The sequence below is a fragment of the Hydra vulgaris genome, chromosome 02 (assembly GCF_038396675.1).
Source record: "Hydra vulgaris chromosome 02, alternate assembly HydraT2T_AEP".
In the NCBI taxonomy this organism is placed as follows: domain Eukaryota; kingdom Metazoa; phylum Cnidaria; class Hydrozoa; order Anthoathecata; family Hydridae; genus Hydra; species Hydra vulgaris.
In genome coordinates this window covers 66,465,289-66,487,418 of record NC_088921.1, presented here as the reverse complement: position 1 = coordinate 66,487,418, position 22,130 = coordinate 66,465,289, and the positions used below count along the sequence as shown (strand labels likewise).

The 22,130-nt window shown below is 29.5% G+C and overlaps 1 protein-coding gene across 1 annotated transcript in view; it reads left to right on the top strand.

The window, feature by feature from the left end:
* LOC100215098 (intermembrane lipid transfer protein VPS13A) overlaps positions 1–22,130 on the top strand; it is a 172,035-nt gene that overhangs the window by 108,440 nt on the left and 41,465 nt on the right. Inside the window, exons 32-33 of the mRNA XM_065791745.1 lie at positions 4,271–7,262; positions 7,343–7,889. Of these exons, the coding sequence (XP_065647817.1) occupies positions 4,271–7,262; positions 7,343–7,889 (3,539 nt within the window). The remainder of the gene's footprint in view (positions 1–4,270; positions 7,263–7,342; positions 7,890–22,130) is intronic.

The window sequence follows — 22,130 nt, the reverse complement described above, 5'->3', positions numbered from 1 at the left end:
CAAGGCCCAGAAGGCCACTATAGGCGAGGAGGCTACTTAATTGTGGTTATAACCCTCTCTCAACTCTATAACTCCAAAACACGAACCTTGACAAACAAGGCCGCTGCGCGGAGAAACAAGTCGAGCGCGGTACTACCAGGGACGTGGTGGGGATTGAACTCGGAACCTCTTGCTTAGGAAGCGAGCGCTCTACCACTACACCACTACCGCAGTGTGTTTTTAGTATTCTTTTATATTCCTTCATATTCTTTTAGTACTTTTTAGTATTATTTTGTTTTAAATTAAAGTGTAATTTGTTTCTCGTCTTGTACAGGAACTTTTGCTGTTTTTGCTGTTTATATTTTTGTACAGGAGCTTTTTCTGCACCCTGTATACATATATATATAAACGTTATAACAACATTTTTGCTTTCTGTCAAAGCTTCTTTTATTGCTTTTCCGGCTGTGGACTCGTTCAGGATCAGCTCTCTTCAACATCTAGCAGTAGTCCGCTATCACGTTGACGTTCCATCTTCCCTGATATCTTCTTTCCATTTCCTTGATATCTTGGTGAAATCTTTTGCCTTGCTCTTCACTTACATCACTAAGGTTTGCTGGGAAGTAATTAAGATGTGAATGGAGAAAATGAACTTGAATGCTCATGTTACAGCCTAGCTTCTTAAAGTTGTTGCAATAAGTATGCTTCTATGCCAACTGCCATAGAAGCATACTTATTGCTATTGTGCAGAAGTACTGCTATAAGGCTTCTTTTTGATGAATCGATAAAAAGTCTCCACTTATCAGGAGCATATTCTATTTTAAAACATGCCATTAGTCCAGGAACATCACTGCAAAATACCAGGTCACGTTCTTGAGAGAAGAAAGGTACAAATTCTTTTTCCCTTGATCAATACCAAGATAAGGATGTACCTGGAGCCAACATATTTTTATCTTTCAATCTAGATCCTAAAACTTCTGTCGAGTCTTTAGGAAGACCTAGATCTCTAACTAAATTGTTCAGTTCAGATTGTGAGAATGGAATGGGATTGGTTGTGCCAGGAACGTAGCAATCACTGTCTTCTTCACTATCACCTTGCTGAGCCAATGTCTCGTGATCATCTAAAATATAATCCAAAGAATCTGGAGGAGAGGGTGTTGGTACTCCATATCCATGAGGAATAGGCGAATGGCTGATTGAGTGATAGGGTAAGAAATATCCTTGTTTTTCAAATTGAAACCTTGTACATTGCAAGATCAAAAATAACAGTCATCACTATGATTTTTGGGCTCCCTCCAAACCATTGGTATTCCATAATGTAAGGACTGCTTTTTACCTTGAAACCATTGCCTCAATTCTTCAACACATATTGATCAAACTTTGTGTGGAGCCCAAGACTTATCTTGATCGCCTAACTTAATACCAAAATAGACAGAATACACCTTTTTGACAAAATCGGAGATGTTTCTTTATCGCTTTTTAATGGTATAGTTACCACTAATGTACCAGAAGCAATCTGGTAGGTTATATATCCTCTGGTAGCCATTGTCCATAAAACAACTTGTACTTTAGGCTAGATAACAGTTTATGGAGATCTTAAAAACCAAAATTCAACCTTAAAAACCAAAATTCAACCTATTCAACCGAAAAAGCTAAAACTAGACAAGCAGTTTGTGAAATAACTGTATGTGATGGAATTTTTTCACTATTTTTCCAGAAATCAGCGTTCAAAATATTATAAAAATCATTTATTAAATTTGAAACAATTTTTATGTCGCAGACCTGTGTAATCTAATAGTAATCACTGGGCCTTTGAATTGTTTTCTTTTAATAATGGAAGGGATTTAACAATTGGTAAAACTTTAAGCATTGCTAGTTGGTAGTCATTAAATGCATTTATTTAGGTGGAACTCTTGATGTAATATGAGTTCAATTAAATAAAACCATACTGTCTGGTCGTTGTACATAATTTGCAAGCTAACCAATAAAGAAATTAAGTTTTCTGACTAAAGATCCTAGTTTTCTAAAATCCAAGGCTGTATGCATAGGGGAAATGAGTTGCAGTGTCCTTCTATGCACAACATCCCACCCATTATACACTAGCCCTGCGTGAGGTGGACATAAATTTCAGAAAAATTCTTTTTTGAGTCCGCAAAAAACAGGTTTTAGGCTTTGTTTTCAATATTACTCATTTCGAGTAAAACTCATTTTTTATGGACTTGCCTCAAATAAACTTCTGGGAGGTGCCTCAAATAAACTTCTGCCCAAATACAGTTAATTTATTTAATTTGTCTATAAAAAATTACTGTAGATGTGTGCACCTTCTAAAACAATTTTTTTTTTTTTTAAATAAATAGTTAATTATAATGACTGAGACTCGATCATAGATCCTTTGGTGTAGAATAACATGCATTAACCTCTCTGGCCAAATTAACTTAAGGATAACATTCTAAAATTAACTTTATTAAAATAGTTAATAGTGCATATCTATAGTTCAATACATATTTATACATATATACAAATATATTATATATAAATATATATATATATATATATATATATATATATATAAATATATATATATATATAAACTATATATATATATATATATATATATATATATATATATATATATATATATATATATATATATATATATATATATATATATATATATATATATATATATATATATATATATATTTGTTTACCATGGATACCAATAATATCTCCCAGACTTAGAAGAATATTCAGAAAAGCTACAGAACTGTTTTTAAGTCAAATGCTAACCTAAAAACACTATTAACGTCTAGAAATAAATCAAAATTACCACGCAACAGCCAACCTGGAACCTATTTAATTAAGTGCAAATGCTCCAAAATGTCGGTGAATTGAAACTTCAAATAAGAACAAGAGTTCAACAACACCAAATATTTTACACAATATATAAAAGTTTTTCATATTTTGTGTTACATTCAGCTACATATCCAATAATCAACCATAATTAATTTTTCAGTTATCTAAGGGGTCATCCATAAAGTGTGTGCACCAAAAATTTAGAAATTTAACCCTCCCACCTATCCCCTGTTGCTACATATACTTTAAAGTTTTCCCCCTCCACTCTAAAATGTAGGTACGCTTTTGAAATATATATAATTATATTTATATATATATATATATATATATATATATATATATATATATATATATATATATATATATATATATATATATATATGTATATATGATTTAAATGTTGACATCTTGTCCGAGAGTATATATATATAAGCTGATAAGATTACCTTATAATGTGCATCTGCCCAGTCAAGTTCAGCCATAAGTGTAGCAGAAAAAAATGTTGTTTTATAAGTGTGCTTATAAATGTATGGCTTAAATTAGATAGTTAATGAATGACCCATTATTTAGCATAGTTGCATTCTTTTACTCTAACTGTCTCTTCATGCTCTAAAAACTTATAATTATCTAGTTTTTTTCTCTGCACTTCAATGCTATGGAACTCTCTCTCATTGTCATGTTTTCCTGGCTCATATAACCTGCAACTTTTCAAGTCATCTGTCAATGATTTCTTTGCTCTTTAATTCTATTTGCTTTTTAGTTGCTTGTAGCCTGATTTAGAGTGAATTAAATTAAAAATACTGGATTTATTTACTAAAAAACTGGGTTTACTTAGAATAATGGATATATACTGGTAAACTTAAAAAAACAGAAAAATTGATAGTGATGAAGTACATCACTATCAATTTTTGAACTTTTATTTAAACACTTCTCTGGAGAACGTTTTGACAGCTTGACATTGGTTTTTTTTAACGTTTCTTAAGTTATTTAGGCAGTTAATAAATTTTTTTTTAAGGCAATTGTAACTTGTATTTAATGGCTTTTCTATATGCAAGAAGTATTCTGTTATGAACAAAAAGTTTATAACAGAATACTTAATTTATATTTAATGCTTAAGCATTGAATTTGTTTTTAACTGTACTGACATTATTTATTTATTATCTGCTATTTTTCTTGGTTTTCATCTGTGCTGACATTATTTTTCTATTATTTACTATTTATCTTAATTAATTTAGTGTGATATTGGCTCTTGTTTACACTACATTTATATACCTATAAAAGTGATAAAAAGACCAATATAAAATGCAATTAGCCTATAAATAACACAATAACAAAAGATAACTCTCAACTTTGTTTTTTCTTTTCCTTTAGTTTTCCCTTTGCAATAAAATTGACAAATTAGTTTATTTTATGTTATTATAATTTTTTTTTGTTTTAGTGGTTCAGAACCTCAATTTTCATCAGGCATAGCTAATCAAATCAAAATAGAATTAAATTTTGTGGTGCAAAAGATTAAGTTTTCAATTTCACTCACCGACAAAATTACCCAAAATGAGGAAGAATGTGTTGAGATGTATGTTCATAATATTTCAGCAGAGGTACTTTTAAGACGTTGGGACATGTTTGTTAATGCAACAGTTGGGCAATTTGTTTTAAAAGAAATGAAATGGGGTAAAAAAGGGAAACCTTTAGAACTGTTTTATACACCTGATAATGCAAATATGTTAAAACTATCTTATCGAAGGTGCGAGTTTGACCAGTCTTTAACACTTGGACCTAGTTATTTTTATTCTCAAGAAGCGCAGCTTCGAGCTCTTCAATTTAGAGACGAATTTCAGTCTACACAACAAATAATTGATGTAAGAATAGCTATGTTTTATGTTATAATACATCAAGAAGCTCTGCTTAGTTTAACAACACTCCTAACTCAAATTCTAGAGCCTTTACAGCAAGCTGATCAATCGGTTCCAACAAGCACTCCTAAAAAGAGTTTATCTTCAACGGGTAGTACATTTAATCTATTCATTGAGGAGAGCTTAAAATCCAAGGTTGCTATTAATAAGGAAGCTGCTGCTGCTAAAGAAGAGCTTAAAAATAAAGTTGGTATGCAAGAAGAAATAAAGATGAAAGTTACTGCTTACATGGATGGTTTGGATGTTTTAGTTTGCTCATCAAAGGTAGATCTAGCATATTTAACAATGAAAGGCTTTTCAGCTAATGTTTTAATGCAAGACTCAAAAATAGAAGTTAAAGCAAACATGTCAGATTTACTAGTTGAGGATAAAGTTGGAGAAACTAATTTTTCAAAGATTCTCTCCATGCAAAGCGACCAAGTGTTTGACATTGAAGTTGTTGTTTTCAATGATGCTACCATTGGTTCAAACCTTTATAACATGTCTGCAGTTGATCTTTTAATTAAACTCAATGTTGGTCAAATTAGAGCTGTTTTTTTAAATCGTTTTGTGATGGATATTTATTCTTTTTTGGATAATTTTGAAAATGCAAAGACAGCCATTTTAGAAGCAGGTGCAGCTGCTAAAGAAAAAGCTGCTATTGCTGTATCACAACTTCAGAAACATAGCTCTAGAAATCAGATGATTATCAAAATAAAAGCTCCATTAATAATTGTACCTGTTCATTCATTGTCAGAACTTGCTTTGGTAGTTGATCTAGGTATGCTTTCTATTTACAATAATTTTAGACTGATAAATAAAGAGAAGCGACCGAAAGACTATGTCATTGTTGATAACATGATTATAAAGTTATCTGAGTTAAAACTTTCAAAAGCTCTAATTAAAGGTGGTATTAATGTTGTAGCTCATAGAGCATTAATTGAACCAATGAGTCTTAAACTCAATCTTGCACGAAGTTTAACCAATGGTAATCATAGTATTCCAGATATAGACTTACAAGGATCACTTCAAACCATTACTATTGTTGTTAGTGAGGAAGACATTAGTGTTGCATTTAAAATAATACAAGGAAATATTGCAGAAGGGCAGTTGGATGATCAGTTTAAAGAAATTGAACAAGATGATTCCATTTTAAGTTCAACAGTAAAAGGAAAGCAAGATCCTCATGATCGAATGGCAGACATAAATGAAGAGTCTGAGAATACTATTGTTTATGAAAAAACTATTTTTAAATTTGATCTTGAAAAAGTTATTTTACAACTGTATTTGAAGCCTCCAGATATGACTTTTGAGGAAGAGTTTTTAGAACGTGACATAGCTTTAATGTTAAGTCAATTTACTATTGGACATTTTGGTGTAACTGGAAAAATTTTATCTGACAATTCAATGTCAATATTTTTTGTCTTAGAAACATTACAACTATATGATAAACGCCCATCAAGTATCAACTCTCTGACATGTATGATGGATTACTGTCAAGATTATTTGGTTGGACATACTGATGCTCGTGTTACTCAAATTATTAACCAGGAAAAATATATGGTAAAAGCAAATTATCAGCAATCAAGCCGGGGAGATATAAATATGAATGTTACTTTGAACAATTTAATGACAATTTTAAATGTTGAATTTCTTATGGTAGTTATGCAAACTATTTTGGCAATAATTCCAAAAGCTGATACTGAATATGTGAAAACAACTAAATCTCCTACACATAGCATTACTTCTATTGAAGAAGATAATGTGTCACTTATGTCAGATGCTACAGAGTCTATTAATGGAGCTTCAGTAAACAGTTATGAAATGCGCTTTCAGTTGAGAGTAAATAATCCTCAGGTTGTTCTTTTAGCAGATGCTAGAAATCTAAAAACAAATGCATTATTTTTTACAACTGCTGTTTTTTTTCAATACCTTCAACTTCAAAATGCTCAAAAAATGATAGCATCAATTAGCAATACTGAAGTATTCTCAACTGCATTTAAAAAAGAATATCGTTCTGACACATCGAAAGTATTATATTTGGATACAATAAATTTCCATAGTTCCACTAATTTAGGCTATAAACCCCAAATGAGCATTTACACTTCTATTATTAAGCTTAATGTTTCTCCAAAGACTATTCATACTTTATCAGCCTGTTTGAGTCAAACTGTAATGCCTGAAAACATAGAGGTAACAAGAGAAAAACAAAAAACAATGTCAAAACTTTGGAAAATAAATGATGTGTCTGGAAAAAAATTATGGTATTTAAATACACCTCCACAGCACATTCTTAGTGCTGGTAGCTTTGTTTTTGCACGAATGGATAATGGAAGTTATTTAAACGGCTTTTTAGCAAATAAAGACACTCACTACTTAGTTTATTTTTATCCAGAAGGTTCAATTAAACACTCTATTGCTGATAATACATCTGTTGTACTAGATATGATCCCAAAAGAATCAGAATTGTTAATTGGAGTAAATGTTTTAGCTCTTCACTCTCACGAAAAAGGGTGGCAAGCTGGAAGAGTTGTTGCTGTAAGAGTTTCTTCAAACCGAATTTTATTTTAAAAAAAATGTTACAGTTTTTTTTTTTAATTTATTTTTTTTCATTTTAGATATGGAATGGTGAACCAGAGATTGCTGAAGAACTTATTGAAGATAACTTTGAAGAGTTTTCTCCGACTCATGAAAAAAATACAATGAACAAGTATCTTGTTCGGTTTTATTATGATTGCATTGAGAAATACCATGTTGCAGAAGAACTAAGAGTATTACCTTTTGTCAATAAAGCTGGTTCACCAGGCCTTGGTGCTTGTGTATATGCTCGATACAAAGATGGATTTTACTATAAAGGATTTGTTAAAAGAATTAAAGATAATCGATGGTATGTTTCACTCTACGAAATTAATGAAGATGTTGATCATGATATCGATGATCCTTCAGCTGTTATATTAAATATCAATCCTCAAGAATACCAAGTCAAAAAATTATTTAAAGTTATTGCTAGTAAATCGGAGTCTATTAAAGGATATCATCCTGGAAAAGTTGCTGCCATTAAAGGAAATCGTGGTTGTTTAAGTTATTTTATTCACTTTGATGATGATACTACTAATCATGTTCCATTGACTAAGCTGCTGTTGTTGCCCAAAGCTCCTTTTGATGGTAAGTTTTAATGGTGATTAGAATTAACTATAATTTATGATCAATATAAATTTTGATGATTATATTATATAATAACTATAATTTATGATTTTTATATTTTATGTTAACTATAATTTATGATGTTTATATTTTGTGATAACTATAATTTATGTTTATTTTTTGTGATAACTATAATTTATGATATTTATATTATATGTTGATTTATGGTGATTAAAATTTATGGTGGTTATAATTTATGATTAATTTTTTTTTCAAAGGTTTTTGACAACTATATTTATTGATAATTTTTTGATAATTGTGATTTATGATAACTGCAATCAATGGTGATCTTAAGTTATAATGATTATATTTTATGATGACTCTATGATAACAATAACTTGTGATGACTTTAAGTCACATAATGCATGATGACCATAGTTATAATAATGATAATTTATGAAGACTATAAGTTATTATATTTATAACTTTTAAGCTACCTTCTTTGATAACTACATTTTATGATGGTTATAAATTTTGCTGACTATAATTTATGGTGACTATAATTTACTATAAATATAATTTATCGTGACTGTAATTAATAATGATTATAATTTATGATATAAACAGATTTATTTTTATTACAAACTGGTTTTTTATATTTTTTATCTTTAAAAATAAAAATTTTTATAAGAAATTTTTATTCAAGATAATTGAATAAAAATTTCAATAATGCTCTAAAAAGGGATGGATTGTTACTAAAAGTAACGAAGTTTTACAAAGAATGTGTTGTTATGGAAGATGCAAAGCCATAATTAAAATAAAATTAGAAATTTTAGTTTTCAGGCGTTCTGTAATTCAGTATTCTGTTCAGTTTTTGGATAAGATCTGTGTTTATAGTTTTCAAGTTTTAGTTCAGGCTTTGAGATTTATGTTTTTTTTAACATTTTTGTAACATTTTAATGCAGAGATGTGTGGTAATGCAATATATTATTAGAGTGTCACTATTTTTAATCTTTAAGTTATATATATATATATATATATATATATATATATATATATATATATATATATATATATATATATATATATATATATATATATATATATATATATATATATATATATATATATGTATATTATATATATATATATATATATATATATATATATATATATATATATATATATATATATATATATATATATATATATGTTATTGTGTATATGATGCATATGTTAGCACATATACATCATATCACCATATAGTTAGCACAGCTCTTTTAAATCAAGATTTAAAATCCATTGCATTATTTCTACTTTTACCTGTAAGTAGAGGTTTCATTTAATATAGGCATCTTTTTTATATCAGTTCGAAATGTTTATAACTGCAAGCCCACTTTAAAACTACCACCACAATCCTGCGCAGTACCTAGAATTTATCCCATATCGTTCGACCAGTATAGGCACTCAAAATGAAAATTCCCTAAAACATAAATCATAAATTTCAATATTAATTAATAAAGTAAAATAAAATGAAAGAAAAATTGGAACTTTTTTGTTGGTTGTGTGTTTTATCGTAAATAACTTAATAATTCAGAGTAGTTTTATTTGTCAGAGTGGGAATGAGAGGAGAGAGAAGTTTCAACAAATTTTTTCGCAATAATTTTTTAGCACCAGAACAAAATCAGCTGTGGTTTTAGTTGAATTGAACCATGAAGAATGTTACTTGTTATAAACTTTAGTTTATGACTAATAAAAAACTTTAGTTTTATGTTACTTGTCATAAACTGAAGTTTATGACAAGTAACATAAACTAAAGTTTTTTGAAAATTAGAAATCAATATTTTTGAATAATAAAGTTTTGTAAACTGTCGTTATTGATCATACTAAGTTGTTGAGCTTGGATTTTCATTGCCTAATTTTCTTCACACATAGTAGAGAAATTCTGTATTTGTGCCTTTTTTTAAATAAGTCAATGCCTTAGGTGTTGTTGATTTGCTAGGTACAACAATGCCATCATCAGCCAATGCTTAACCCTAAAAATGGCTTTTGGACTAAAAGAAAATGTGATTATGTATGAATTGTTAAACAATTGTAAAGTATACCAAAACATTGTGACATTTTTCAACCTAAAGTTAGTTCAGCAACACATGGTATGTGGTAGTGGTGTAGCGGTAAAGCCCTTGCCTCATAAGCGAGAAGTTCTGAGTTCTATCCCCACATGTCTCTGGTAGTACTGCACTCAACTTGTTTCTCTGCACAGGGGCCTTAATTGTTAAGGTTTGCGTTTTGGAGTTATATATTTGAGAGAGGGTTGCAACCACAATGAAAGTAGCCTCATCAGTGGTAGTGGCCTTTATAGCATTTGGAAGGTGAATTAACAAAATAAAAAAACATTGTTGAAAAGATTCCATAAAGTATGGAGTTTAAAGTAGAACATGAATAAATTATGTTTTTATGTTTCATGTTAATAATGGTAAAATCTTTGTTATAATATTTTACTTAAGAAGTTTTTTTATTAAACTCACTCCCAACAGGGCTGCAAACTAAATAAGTTTAGAGATAATAGAAAACAAAGAATAGAGTAAAGCAAGAAAGTGGTTAACAAAATACATAAAAAATTGTATATTGTTCAAGACAGAAAAGCATGAAGAAAAAAAAAAATTCCAAAGCACAGATGTTCAAGGAAAAGACTAGATAAATAAAAGTATTTTTTGTATAAAAATCAATTACAGTTAAAGATTGTGATGAGTCATGATGAGTCAGGCTAGATTGTGTTTTGTTGGTTGAAACAAGTGATGATAGCTAGTTTGAACAGCAACTATGTATTTAAAGGATGAGCTGCAACCTTACAACAATAGGAAAGAGACTTTTGTTTAACAGCTTGAACAGGTCTAACAAAATTTGATTTTGAACCTGCAAAAATAAATATCAAGAAAATTGCAATAATTGTAGCTTTAAACATCTGAGTTTTGGTTTAGGTTAAAATTTACCAGATGCTGCAAGCCCCAAGTTGTCACAAAAGAGAGATAAGATTTAAGATAGCAACCTGTTCTAAGCATTCAAAAAGTGATGACCGTTTTGTCAAAACTGGAGTATGTAGTTGCGCCATCAGCAAAAATACTACTTAAATAAGTAATATTAACTAAAGTTTATGTAGTAAGATAAGGATTAACAGACGATTTCAAAGATTGCAAATTAAATGAATCAGAAAAATAAGTTAAAAAGAGCAAATTCCAAAGAAACTGTTGTTTGTGGAAAAAAACTAGACAAATAAGAATTTTTTGGAGCACTTAGGAACAGTCACAGTAGAATGATGAGACTTAATTTAATGACTAGTAAAACAAGAATGAATTTTAGTAGGGTAATTCTCAGAGCAGCATTTGTTATAGTATTTATAGAAAAGAGAAAGAGAAGCAACAATGTGACAATGACTGAAGGTTGGCTGTAAAAGCAGGTCCAACTATCTTTACAACCTATCTTACAATGGGCATCATTCAAAGATCCTCTCCAGATATGGCAACAGTATTTCATAAAAGAATGGATTTGAGATTTAGAGAGATAAAGACGGTAGAAAGATGCAAACATAGCAGATGCTAATTTTGCAATGGATTTAATATATAGATTGGAAGTAAGAGTTAATCCTAGAAGACCAAAGATATACGACTTATCGAATACATTACCGTTCATAAATATAGAAAGATCTAGACTGTTGCAATAACAATTAACTGAAAAATATTGAGTTTTATCTAAGTTAAAGTTCACCAGCTACTGAGAACACCTTGCTTTAGCAGAAGTGAGATCCTTCTCAAGCTCAAATGCCCCCTTTCAAGCAATTAGAGTGTGTTAGCTTCTTATCAAGACAAAAATAAATGGTGATGTGAGAATTCCTGGGAGTTCATTAATGTAAATTTAGAAAAGCATTGGGGCAAGGATCAAACCTTGAGGAACCCCTGAGTTACAGGAAATGAAGAAGAGTGCTCTCCGTTACACTGCTCTGAAATTTGACCTCCAGATTAAACTTTGTGTCAATTTAAAATTTTTGATTATTATGGTTACTAATACTATATATTATTAATAAAAAAGTTTAAAATCAAAATCATGTGCTATGTTACTTAATTTTGAAATAATAAATCATGTATTTTATCTTTGATTTTTCTTTTTAAAAATCAGTAGATGCGCTGATAAATCCCTGGGAACAACATAAAATTAGATAAATACATAACTAAAGTTGGATTTATTTTTAAAAATGGCTTCAAGGTTCAGTATTTGCTGCGTTTGCTTGGACCATAAAGAAGCGAGATCAAAAAAGTTATTTACAGTTTGTGAACCTATCTTTAAAAAAATTAATACTTTAGTTAATTATAAATATGATTCAAACTTAGAGATATATTCTACAATGTATTGCACTAGCTGCCAAAGAAGTCTATATTTACTTGATTCAGAAAAAAGTAAGAAGTTCTTGGTTATCAAGGTATCTTAATTATAAAAACGTTTCTTTTTGATTACTTTTATTTTATTTTAGTGATAAAAGTTTGAAAGTTTGTAATAAAAATGGTAATTTTGTAAAAGTTTTATAAAAACTCTTTTAAATTGGCAAAATTATATCAGACTCTAATATATTGATATATAGATACACATGGAATCAGTAATCAGATGCGGTGTCAATATAACAGATATTGTCCAATCTGAACAACCTGAAAAAGTTTATGCCACCAAAAGTTTACACCACCGTTTGACATACTTGTTAAAAATCTTATCAAATTTTATTTCAAATTGCTTGCAAATTAAATTTAATAATTAAGTCTTTCTTTTTTTTCCTCTCTGTATTATGTAAGTTTTGTAAGGAGGCGAGGTTAGTGTTCCAAGAGCTTACAAAATTTTTTAAAAGCTTAAAAGTTTTTATAAAATAAAATAGATTTCCAATAATTTGATTAATTTTTTATTGTTTTAGTTTTTTTTTTAAGGTGCTGGAAGAGTTCATAATTGCTGTAAAAGTCAGGCAGTTACAAACCTTACTGGTTTAGCCTTTGGCATTAATGCATTACAGGCAGAACAGGTGGTTTCAATTATTATTAATAATAAAATGGAGAACGAAAATTTAAAACAAGGAGCAACATTGAATCTATCAACAGGTGGTAATCTTATTCAGATGCTGCTAACTTTACAGACCATTTTAGAACTTTCCAAAGCAAGTACTCAAGTTTTAGTCTCTAGCCTAAAAAGTTCATTTGGAGCGAATTTCATAACTAAAAATGTATTTGGGAAACTACACAAACTTCAGTCACAAGTTGAATCATTCTATTTTGCAGAATTAGTTTAGAGGAAATTAAGGGTCAAAAATTGATTGCAGCTTGGTTTATGTTAAAAATACAAGCGATTTTGTAATGAATAGTATAAATGAAAAGAAATCTTTTAAAGTATTTATCAATATAGCTGTAGATGCAGGAGGAGGTTTTTTGAAGGTTGCACGTAATGTGTTTGGTCCTGATAATCAACATTCATCTTTTTCTAAGTATCAAGACAGTGGAGTTTAGCGTAAACAGATCTTAGCTATAGTTGAGGACGTTCCTGAATCTAACTGGAATTTAGGATTAGTCATATTAAAACTTAAGTTGTTTTAATATGACTAATCCTAAATTCCCATATAAAATTTTAAGTTTAACTTAAAATTTTAAATGGGTTTTGACTTATAATGTGCAAATGCTGTATTGGGTTTGTCTTAACACTCTGGAAAATATGCATGTTTGTACTGTACAGGATTAAGCTCATTGACTTCTAGAGATCTTAGAACATTTGGAAATCTAGATTATTGGGCTGATAAATATAATAATGATGGATGTCCAACAAAAAAATTTCAAATTATACCAATGTGATTAATAAAAGATGGATTTATTTAGATAAAAATCCTGAAATATTTAATATTCATAAGATTGCTCTATCAGAATTGCACTTGATGATGGGAGCAGTTAGAGTTTTTGGCAAAGTTTTGTTATTTATCTATGGTCTCAGATTTAAAATCTGGCTTTATATTATTTAAATATAAATTAAAATCTGTAAATGTAAATCTGTAAATATAAATTAAAATCTGGCTTTATATTATTTAATTATAAATTAAAATCTGTAAATGTAAATCTGTAAATATAAATTAAAATCTGGCTTTATATTATTTTTCATATTATTTTTCGGAGTTGGATGGGATGAAAATAACTCAAACAAAATACTTAAAAAATATGACTGTCTTGAACAAACTGTGATAAAAGGAAATCCCAAAGTATAGGCCTAGGAAATTTTGCAGAACAGGCTGGAGAGGCAATGCATGCTAAGTTTAAACCTACCTGGAAAAGATATAAAGTCAGTACAGAGCATAGTAAACATAGAGAAAATTTAAAAAAAGCTGCTGTTGATTTTAATACAAGAAGAATCAAATAATAATATATGTGTTGATTTGTGTTGTAGTCTTTTTGTTGTGAAATATATCACGTATAGACCAAAGATTTTTTAGTGTTTATTATTTATCCAAATTACTCTATGTTTTTGTATATTCATACCAGTCTCAAATGAGATTGAATTAAAAGGTACTAATTGAAGCTTGAGAACATCAATGTCCATAACAAAATCGCCTAAGGGAATAAGATTTTACAATTTTTTTAAGGCTACCTTAAATAACATCAAAGTTCATCATTAGATTTCAAATTTCATCATAAAATCTTTTGGAGTTTAGAACTGGTGACCACATAAAAAATACCCCCAACCCCCCAAAATTAAATGGATTTTTTTTTTACTTTTTTTGTTACTTACCACAGGATTTCAATTTTAAACTTAGTTGTTTCCAATTAATATATATATTAGTAGAGACAAAATAAATCAAAATTTTTTAATTGACACGAACTTTAACCTGGCATTCAAATTTCAAAGCAGTGGTTAAGAACAACTTTTATACTACAATTAGTAAGGCATGATTCAATTATCTTAAAGATGTTACCTGATACACCGTAAGAACATAGCTTATGGAGAAGACCAGCATGTTAAACTTTATCAAAGGCTTTAGAAATGTGGAGAGTGATTAACATTAACATATCAGCAGTAGAACAATAAGATTGAAATCTATATTGATAATCAGAAAGTAAGTAATTAGGTTCAAGATGAGAGATTAAATTTTAAGACTCATAAACCTTGCTTATGATAGAAAGAAGACTATTGGAACAGTAGTTAGATGAGTCAGACTGCTCTCAAGAATTTTTGAAAGAAGGGATAATAGATGCTGTTTTCCAGCAGGCTGTATAACAAGACTCAGATTAGTTTTTTTTACACTTGTTAAATAGTTTTGAAAGTATAGACAACAGCTCCAGAGAAGATTTCATGTTATCCAGACCACAAGCTGCAGAAGAGTTTAAGCAGGAAATTACTTTGGATACAAAAGCTGGAGTGATACGAATTTCTAATAATGGATCAACCTGATCATCAGCTATATCAGGTAGGATGTGGGATCTAGAGATTAGATTGATGAAAATTCCTTAGCAAACAATTCAGTTTTGCCTTTAGGTGAGGTAATAAAATCTGAGCCATGTAAGAGAGATGGAATAAAAGGTTTACCCTTATTATAGATATTGTTAAAGATTCTGCAGAAGTGTCTGGAGCCTAATCTTTTAGGTGAAATATGAGATTTTGTAGCCTGAGAATGGCAAAAAGATTCTATGCCAGCCTGAATCCAAGAGGTTACATAAAAAGCACATTTGTCAGCAGAAAGACAAAAGATTTTTGCCCAAGGGCTATTAAGAAGAAAATCATAGAAAGATTCCCAGTCAGCTTTAAGGTAGTTGTTACAATAGGTACAATAATAGGGGGATTCTGATGATAAGGAAGAATGAATAATAGTTTTAGAGAGATCAAACCGTGATCAAGTGCACCAAATGGTGGATGTGGAGAAACTGAGCATTGACTAGGATCAGAAACAAGATATAAGTTGGGTAGAAAGGGTAAAGTATTCAGATTGTCTGGAAGGCGAAAGACAAAAGTTGTTAGCCTTAACACCTGCAGAGTTACTGACACTAGAACCTAGCCATTCAATCTGATGAGACGCAGGCAATGAGTCAAGACAATCCACACAATGAGTCAAGAAGATTCAGTGTTCAACATCTTAAGCTTGAATCAATGTTTTATAAATACATCTACGTCAACCAAATAGATGTAGAAGTGGTGCAAAGTTGTTTAACAGATAGAATCTGTTTACCTCTTAACTTAAATGATCTAAATGTTAACTATATATATATGTGTGTATATATATATATATATATATATATATATATATATATATATATATATATATATATATATATATATATATATACACACACACACACACATATATATATATATATATATATACACACACATATATATATATATTTATATATATATATATATAAACACACACACACACACACACACACACACACACACACACACACACACACACACACACACACACACACACATATATATATATACATAAGTTTGAATAGTTTTTCTTTTGTATATATATATGTATATATATATATATATATATATATATATGTATATATATATATATATTTATATATACATATATATATTTATATATATATATATATATATATATGTATATTAGGGATATGACTTTTTTGCAACCTACTAGGCCTGTATCGTAATTCAATGAACTTTTATGTAAAAAGAACGAATAGATGTTTCATTTTGACATATTTTGAAAAAAGGTCACCCCAAAACCAAAAAATCGAATTTTCAATAGGTACACTTTTGTACAGTAAATGAATATTAAAGGCTGAAGATGTTGTAAGAGTCATACTCCTGTTGTTATTTTATTTATTTATGCAACATGTACTGTGATATAACAAAAAACATTATGTGATATATAATTATACAAGTATTACAAAATTAACAGTATCAAAGCGTCTAGTACAACAATATACATAACTGTCTGTGTCTATAGGCCTACTGTGTTTAGTACATGGGTCACATGATGCTCACGTCTCATAAAGAGTCTAGCGCTTATTACTTAGAATGAATCGAAGTTGCAGTTTGTCTTTCTTTCTGCAGGAAGCATACAGGTCTTGCATCACCTTGATTGCACGTTCAGCTATCTGATTACTTCGTGGTATGTCGATGACGGATGGCTCTTTCTTCCAGTGATTTTTGAATGACTGCAATGCCTTTTTGTAAGGCTTCAATACATCAGATAAATTCTTGAAGTCATTGTCATTGTACTTTTGACTACTAAACCAATGTTCTGCCCACTCATATGAAATGAACCTGCAAACCTTCTCCAAATTCTTTCTCGCTTCAGGCATAAGAATGAACGCCAGAATGGCGAGAATGGCTCTTGAGTTCCATTTGGCATTGCTCATATTAGGAATGTTCTGAAAGTGAATCAGAGGGAAGTTTCTTTGTTCTTCATAGAACCTAAACACTCTTGTTAAATGGTACAAAAACTTCATATCGTCTCTCCACCCTGATTTATCAAGAATTTCTACAGTTCCATTCACAAACTTATCCTTCAGTTCATCATACTTATTCAACAGTTCAGACACAAATGGGTATTCAATGTTTGGAGATTTGGTATCACCCCCAAGTTCTTCGTCCATCACCAGACGGAGAATCCTGTCTAGTACGTGATGCTGACAACCGATAAATTGTGGTATTGTGACACCCTTTAATTTAAACATACGTTGCAACTTCACAACAACTCCATTTCTCTTCCCAGTATTGACGTTTGTTGTATCAGTAATGATCATCTTAATTGAATTCCACAAATTGTATTCATCAATAAGTTTGGCAATTTTTTCAGCAACAGTTTCAGCTTTGCCATCTTTTAAACGCAGTGCATCAAGTTTCACGTCAGTTCTTTCATTCTGAAGTACAACTACCTGATATTCCTTATCATCTATTCGTTTGCCGTCAAAGTGTAAGGACCACTGTTCCATTTTAAGTTGTTGTATCATTTCTTTTTTTAATTTACCTGCCTCTTTGAATATGGACTTGTAAATTGCTGATTGACTTGGAGTTGGAATATCAATACCTTGTTGTGATAATACATTGCATATTTTAGCAGCTTTCTTTGTGGAAACTCCACTTGATGTAACCATACTTACAGCAAATTTACTTTTGTAGTGCTTTCTAGTTTTTTTCTGAGTGTCCTCATCATCGTCTTTATCACCGTCGTCGTCTTCATCATCTTCACTCTTACTTTTGCAGTTTTCAGATTCAGTACCACTGTCTGTGGTAGACAGGACTTGTGATGTGGAAGGTATTGCTGTTCCAGACTGGACTTTCCTTCTCTTGGAAGGGTGAATGGTTTCTTTACTTGCCACTTGTCCTGTTGAGTACCCCACCTGTCCTTTACTTTCTTTTTGTAGGTGGTATAGACGTTTATCTTCCGAGGATAACCACTGGCCATTCACTTTCGTGATGTCAAATAATGCATTGAGAACATCATATTTTCCACGCTTGACACATTCATCATAGACCTTCAGCACCTTCATAAGCTTTGCTCTTATCACTTGATCAGACACACGTGGAAAATTCAGTTTATTGTCCCACAATTTTGTAATTTCCTTAGAAATTTGGTCTATTCGTTCTTTTCTTCCTTTAACATATGCTCCGAGAAACTGGTATCTTCCTACGATCTGCAATTGAAGTGGTATTCTGGATTTTTCATCGAGTGAATGTTCTTCTACAGCCACGCTTCCTCTTCTTCTGTGTGACTCTTGAAATCTCACCAAATTTTTAGTCCAAGTCTTCTTGTTCTTTGTTACTGTGGTATGACTTTTCTTGTGAGACATCATATAATATTGTTACGACTTTACGGATAGCTGAGCGTAAATATCCGTTTAATAAAGTCGTTTAATTAATAAAATACTTTAACTGTATAGTAATCCAATTATAGTTCGATAATCCAGTCAATGTTGATAACAGTTCGATAATCCAGTCCGTATCCTAACGATAATGCTACAACTACTTATACTTCGTACACTTACAGCGTCTTTAGTTCGCTACAGTAGTTCCTTATTAGCTCAGTTACACGCAGAGTACTTCATAGAACTATTCACATTATCAACACTGAGCTCTGACAGCAGCTCGCTTATATAATTATTTAGAGCTTCCAGAATGTTCTACTAAGTTCTATAATCTTCTACAGTCTGTTACAGTCGTCTATATCACCGTGGTAACACAATGACGTCATCACATAACAATTCCAAGTATTTGCCGGCACACGGCCGTTTCGTTGCCATGGTAACGTGTGGCGTTATATTTATAAATTCATAACAAAATAATGAAATAAATAGAATTAAGCTGAGAATTAAGCTTAAGATTAAAACATCGGTCAAAAATGAATGTATAAAAATGGTAAATCAAATTTTTATTTTGGGGCTGACCTTTTTTTGTTGCAGAAAGCTATTTGGGCCTTTTTTCATGATTTTAGGTAAAAGTTCATCGATTTATGATACAGGAAACATTTTATTTGAAAAAAAATTAAAAAGTCATATCCCTAATGTATATATATATATATATATATATATATATATATATATATATATATATATATATATATATATATATATATATATATATATATATATATATATATATATATATATATATATATATATATATATATATGAGTAAAGTAAATATATATATATATAAAGTAGTTGTCAAACAAATAAACACTACATATGAAATATCTATTTTATATATGAGTTTTTAGCACTAGTTAGTGTTTAAAATATTAAACTTGTTTTGCGGTAATTTATTTTATTGCAGTAGTTAAAAATGTTTATGTCCTAAAAAAAAAATAAGGATAATTTTATGACTGAAAAATCAGGAGGTGCTTTCCATTTACAATATTTTTTTTGTTTTGCTTTTAATATTAAATAATTTAATTTAATATTACATTTTTTATTATCATTTAATATAAAATAATTTCTTTCTTTTCTTAATAAATGAAAATTAATAAAGGATGATGAAAATCTAAAAGAAAATAATTGTTACTTTCTTTTAGATTTTGAGCTTTATATAATAAATGAAGGTCAAAATCTAAAAGAAATTGTTATTGCAAACCATGTTTGGAAATTGAAAAAGCCAAGTTAGATAATAACAAGCCTTTTACTCTTAAATTCATTCAGTAAAACGCTTTAACTTTAATGGAAACATAAAAAATCATTTGTTTTTAGTACACAAAATTGTTACTGATAAAATCTCTACCTAGGAAAAAAATTCATAAATTGGTGCAGCACACCAATTTATGAATTTTTTTTGCAAAAACAATACATTTATAAATTGGTGCAGTGCAAGTGGGTCTGCACCAAAAGTAAAGTTTGATATCACTATTGACATTGCACTTTAGTTTTACAGAGCTTTAATTTATATGTTCAAAGTAGTCAACCAGGCTGCAGAATTGCATATTTTATGAAGGATGTTATTAAAGATATGTTTAGCAAATAGTATGGGGAGTTACATTTGCGTAATGTTCATGATGGTGCTACAAATATGATAAAGACTTCTAGACTGCTTGGTTGTGAAGAACCTCAGCATTGCTTAGCTTATCTGCTGACTTTACTATTGGTTCTGATGGTCTCAACAAATGTCCTGAAGTCTTAAAATTGCTGAAGAAGTTGAAATATTGTAACATGTTTGAGCTTTAAATCAACTTTTCTTGTTAACAAACTTTTGATAAATGATAATGTAAATCTTTAAAAAAAATTAGGAAAAGTTGTGAAAGAACGAAGTGAAAGTACTTGTTAATCTTGATAAAAAATTCCAAATTCAGGCAAATCAAGCAAGCCCAAATGATAGTCCTATCGTTTATCATATAGTGAAGATGAATAAAAAGAAAGTGACAATTTATTTGCAGAAAACTCAACATATAAATTGATCAGCTGTATGAAAGTGTAATAAAACTAAGAAAAAAGAGCTGGCAAAAGAGAAGTGTGTTTCAATGAATTTGAGCTACAATTACTAAGTTCCTAAAACTTTTTCAAAGCTTAATAGAAGTTGTAAGTTGTCATTAGGGGAAACACTCTATCTATTATCTCTCTTCATAAGTTCATCTGGTTGATTCAAAATAAAAAGGTAGTTGTTTAAAAAAAAAATTTTTTAACTTTACCAAAATTTTCATTAGTCATAAAATAATAATAATATTCATAATAATAATAACATAAAATTGCATCGCTTCTCAAGGTATATGTTGACGATTTATCTACGGTAAAAAAACAAAAAATGGCTTGTAGCTCAAAATTAGAACAGTCTTTAAAACTGTCAGAAACAAATTATCATGTTTGTTAGATCTAGCAGTTAAGTGTATCTTTTTTAATAATGAAGCAATTACTATACTATTAAAGACTTTATCAAGTTTTACAGAAAGTTTAAATTAACATGCAGTAGTTAACAATGTAGTTGATAACAATGACAATAAACTACTGAAAGATGGTAAAAATAAAAAAAGTATGATATAAATAAAATAAAAATTATAAATATTAAAAAAACTAATAAGTTGTATAACATTTTTAATTTTCCAAATTATGATCAAAGTGGACATCAAAGTCTAGCCAGGGAAGTCAATATTTATATTATTTGTTTACTGATAGAAGATAAGGCTCTGTAGAGTTTTGGAAAAATAATCATAAAAAGTTTCCCCATCTGGCATGTTTAACAAATGAATATTAAAGTATTCTATTAAAAAGTGTAGGAATTGAATGTATGTTTTCAACTGCTGGATTAATTGTCAATTTTTGAAGAAATTTACTAGACCCAACTAATATGAACATAATTATTTTCATACACAATAGCATTTGTTTGTTGTGAAATAAGTTAAGGATGTGGTATAAAATTTTTTAAAGTGGGAATCATCCTTGTTATCCTTTGCTGAATACTTTCTAATAATTTTATGCCAGCTTTTCTAAATGGATACCTAACTTAAATGGATACCTAACTTAAATTGAGAACTTGATTAAAAGGTTTAATATATATTGTATAAAAATTTTCAAAATATTTAGGTCAAAACCTACAATAATTACAATAAATTTTATTTATACCAAGCATAGAATTTTGTTTTTGAAGCACTTGCAATTTTATTTAATTTATTATAATTTCTCATATGGACCAATTAAACACTTTATTTAAATCATTTTGCAACAGTGAACATTTGAGGAATCCAAATTTGATATGATTTTAATGTCATCACAATACAGTTTGCAATCATTTTTT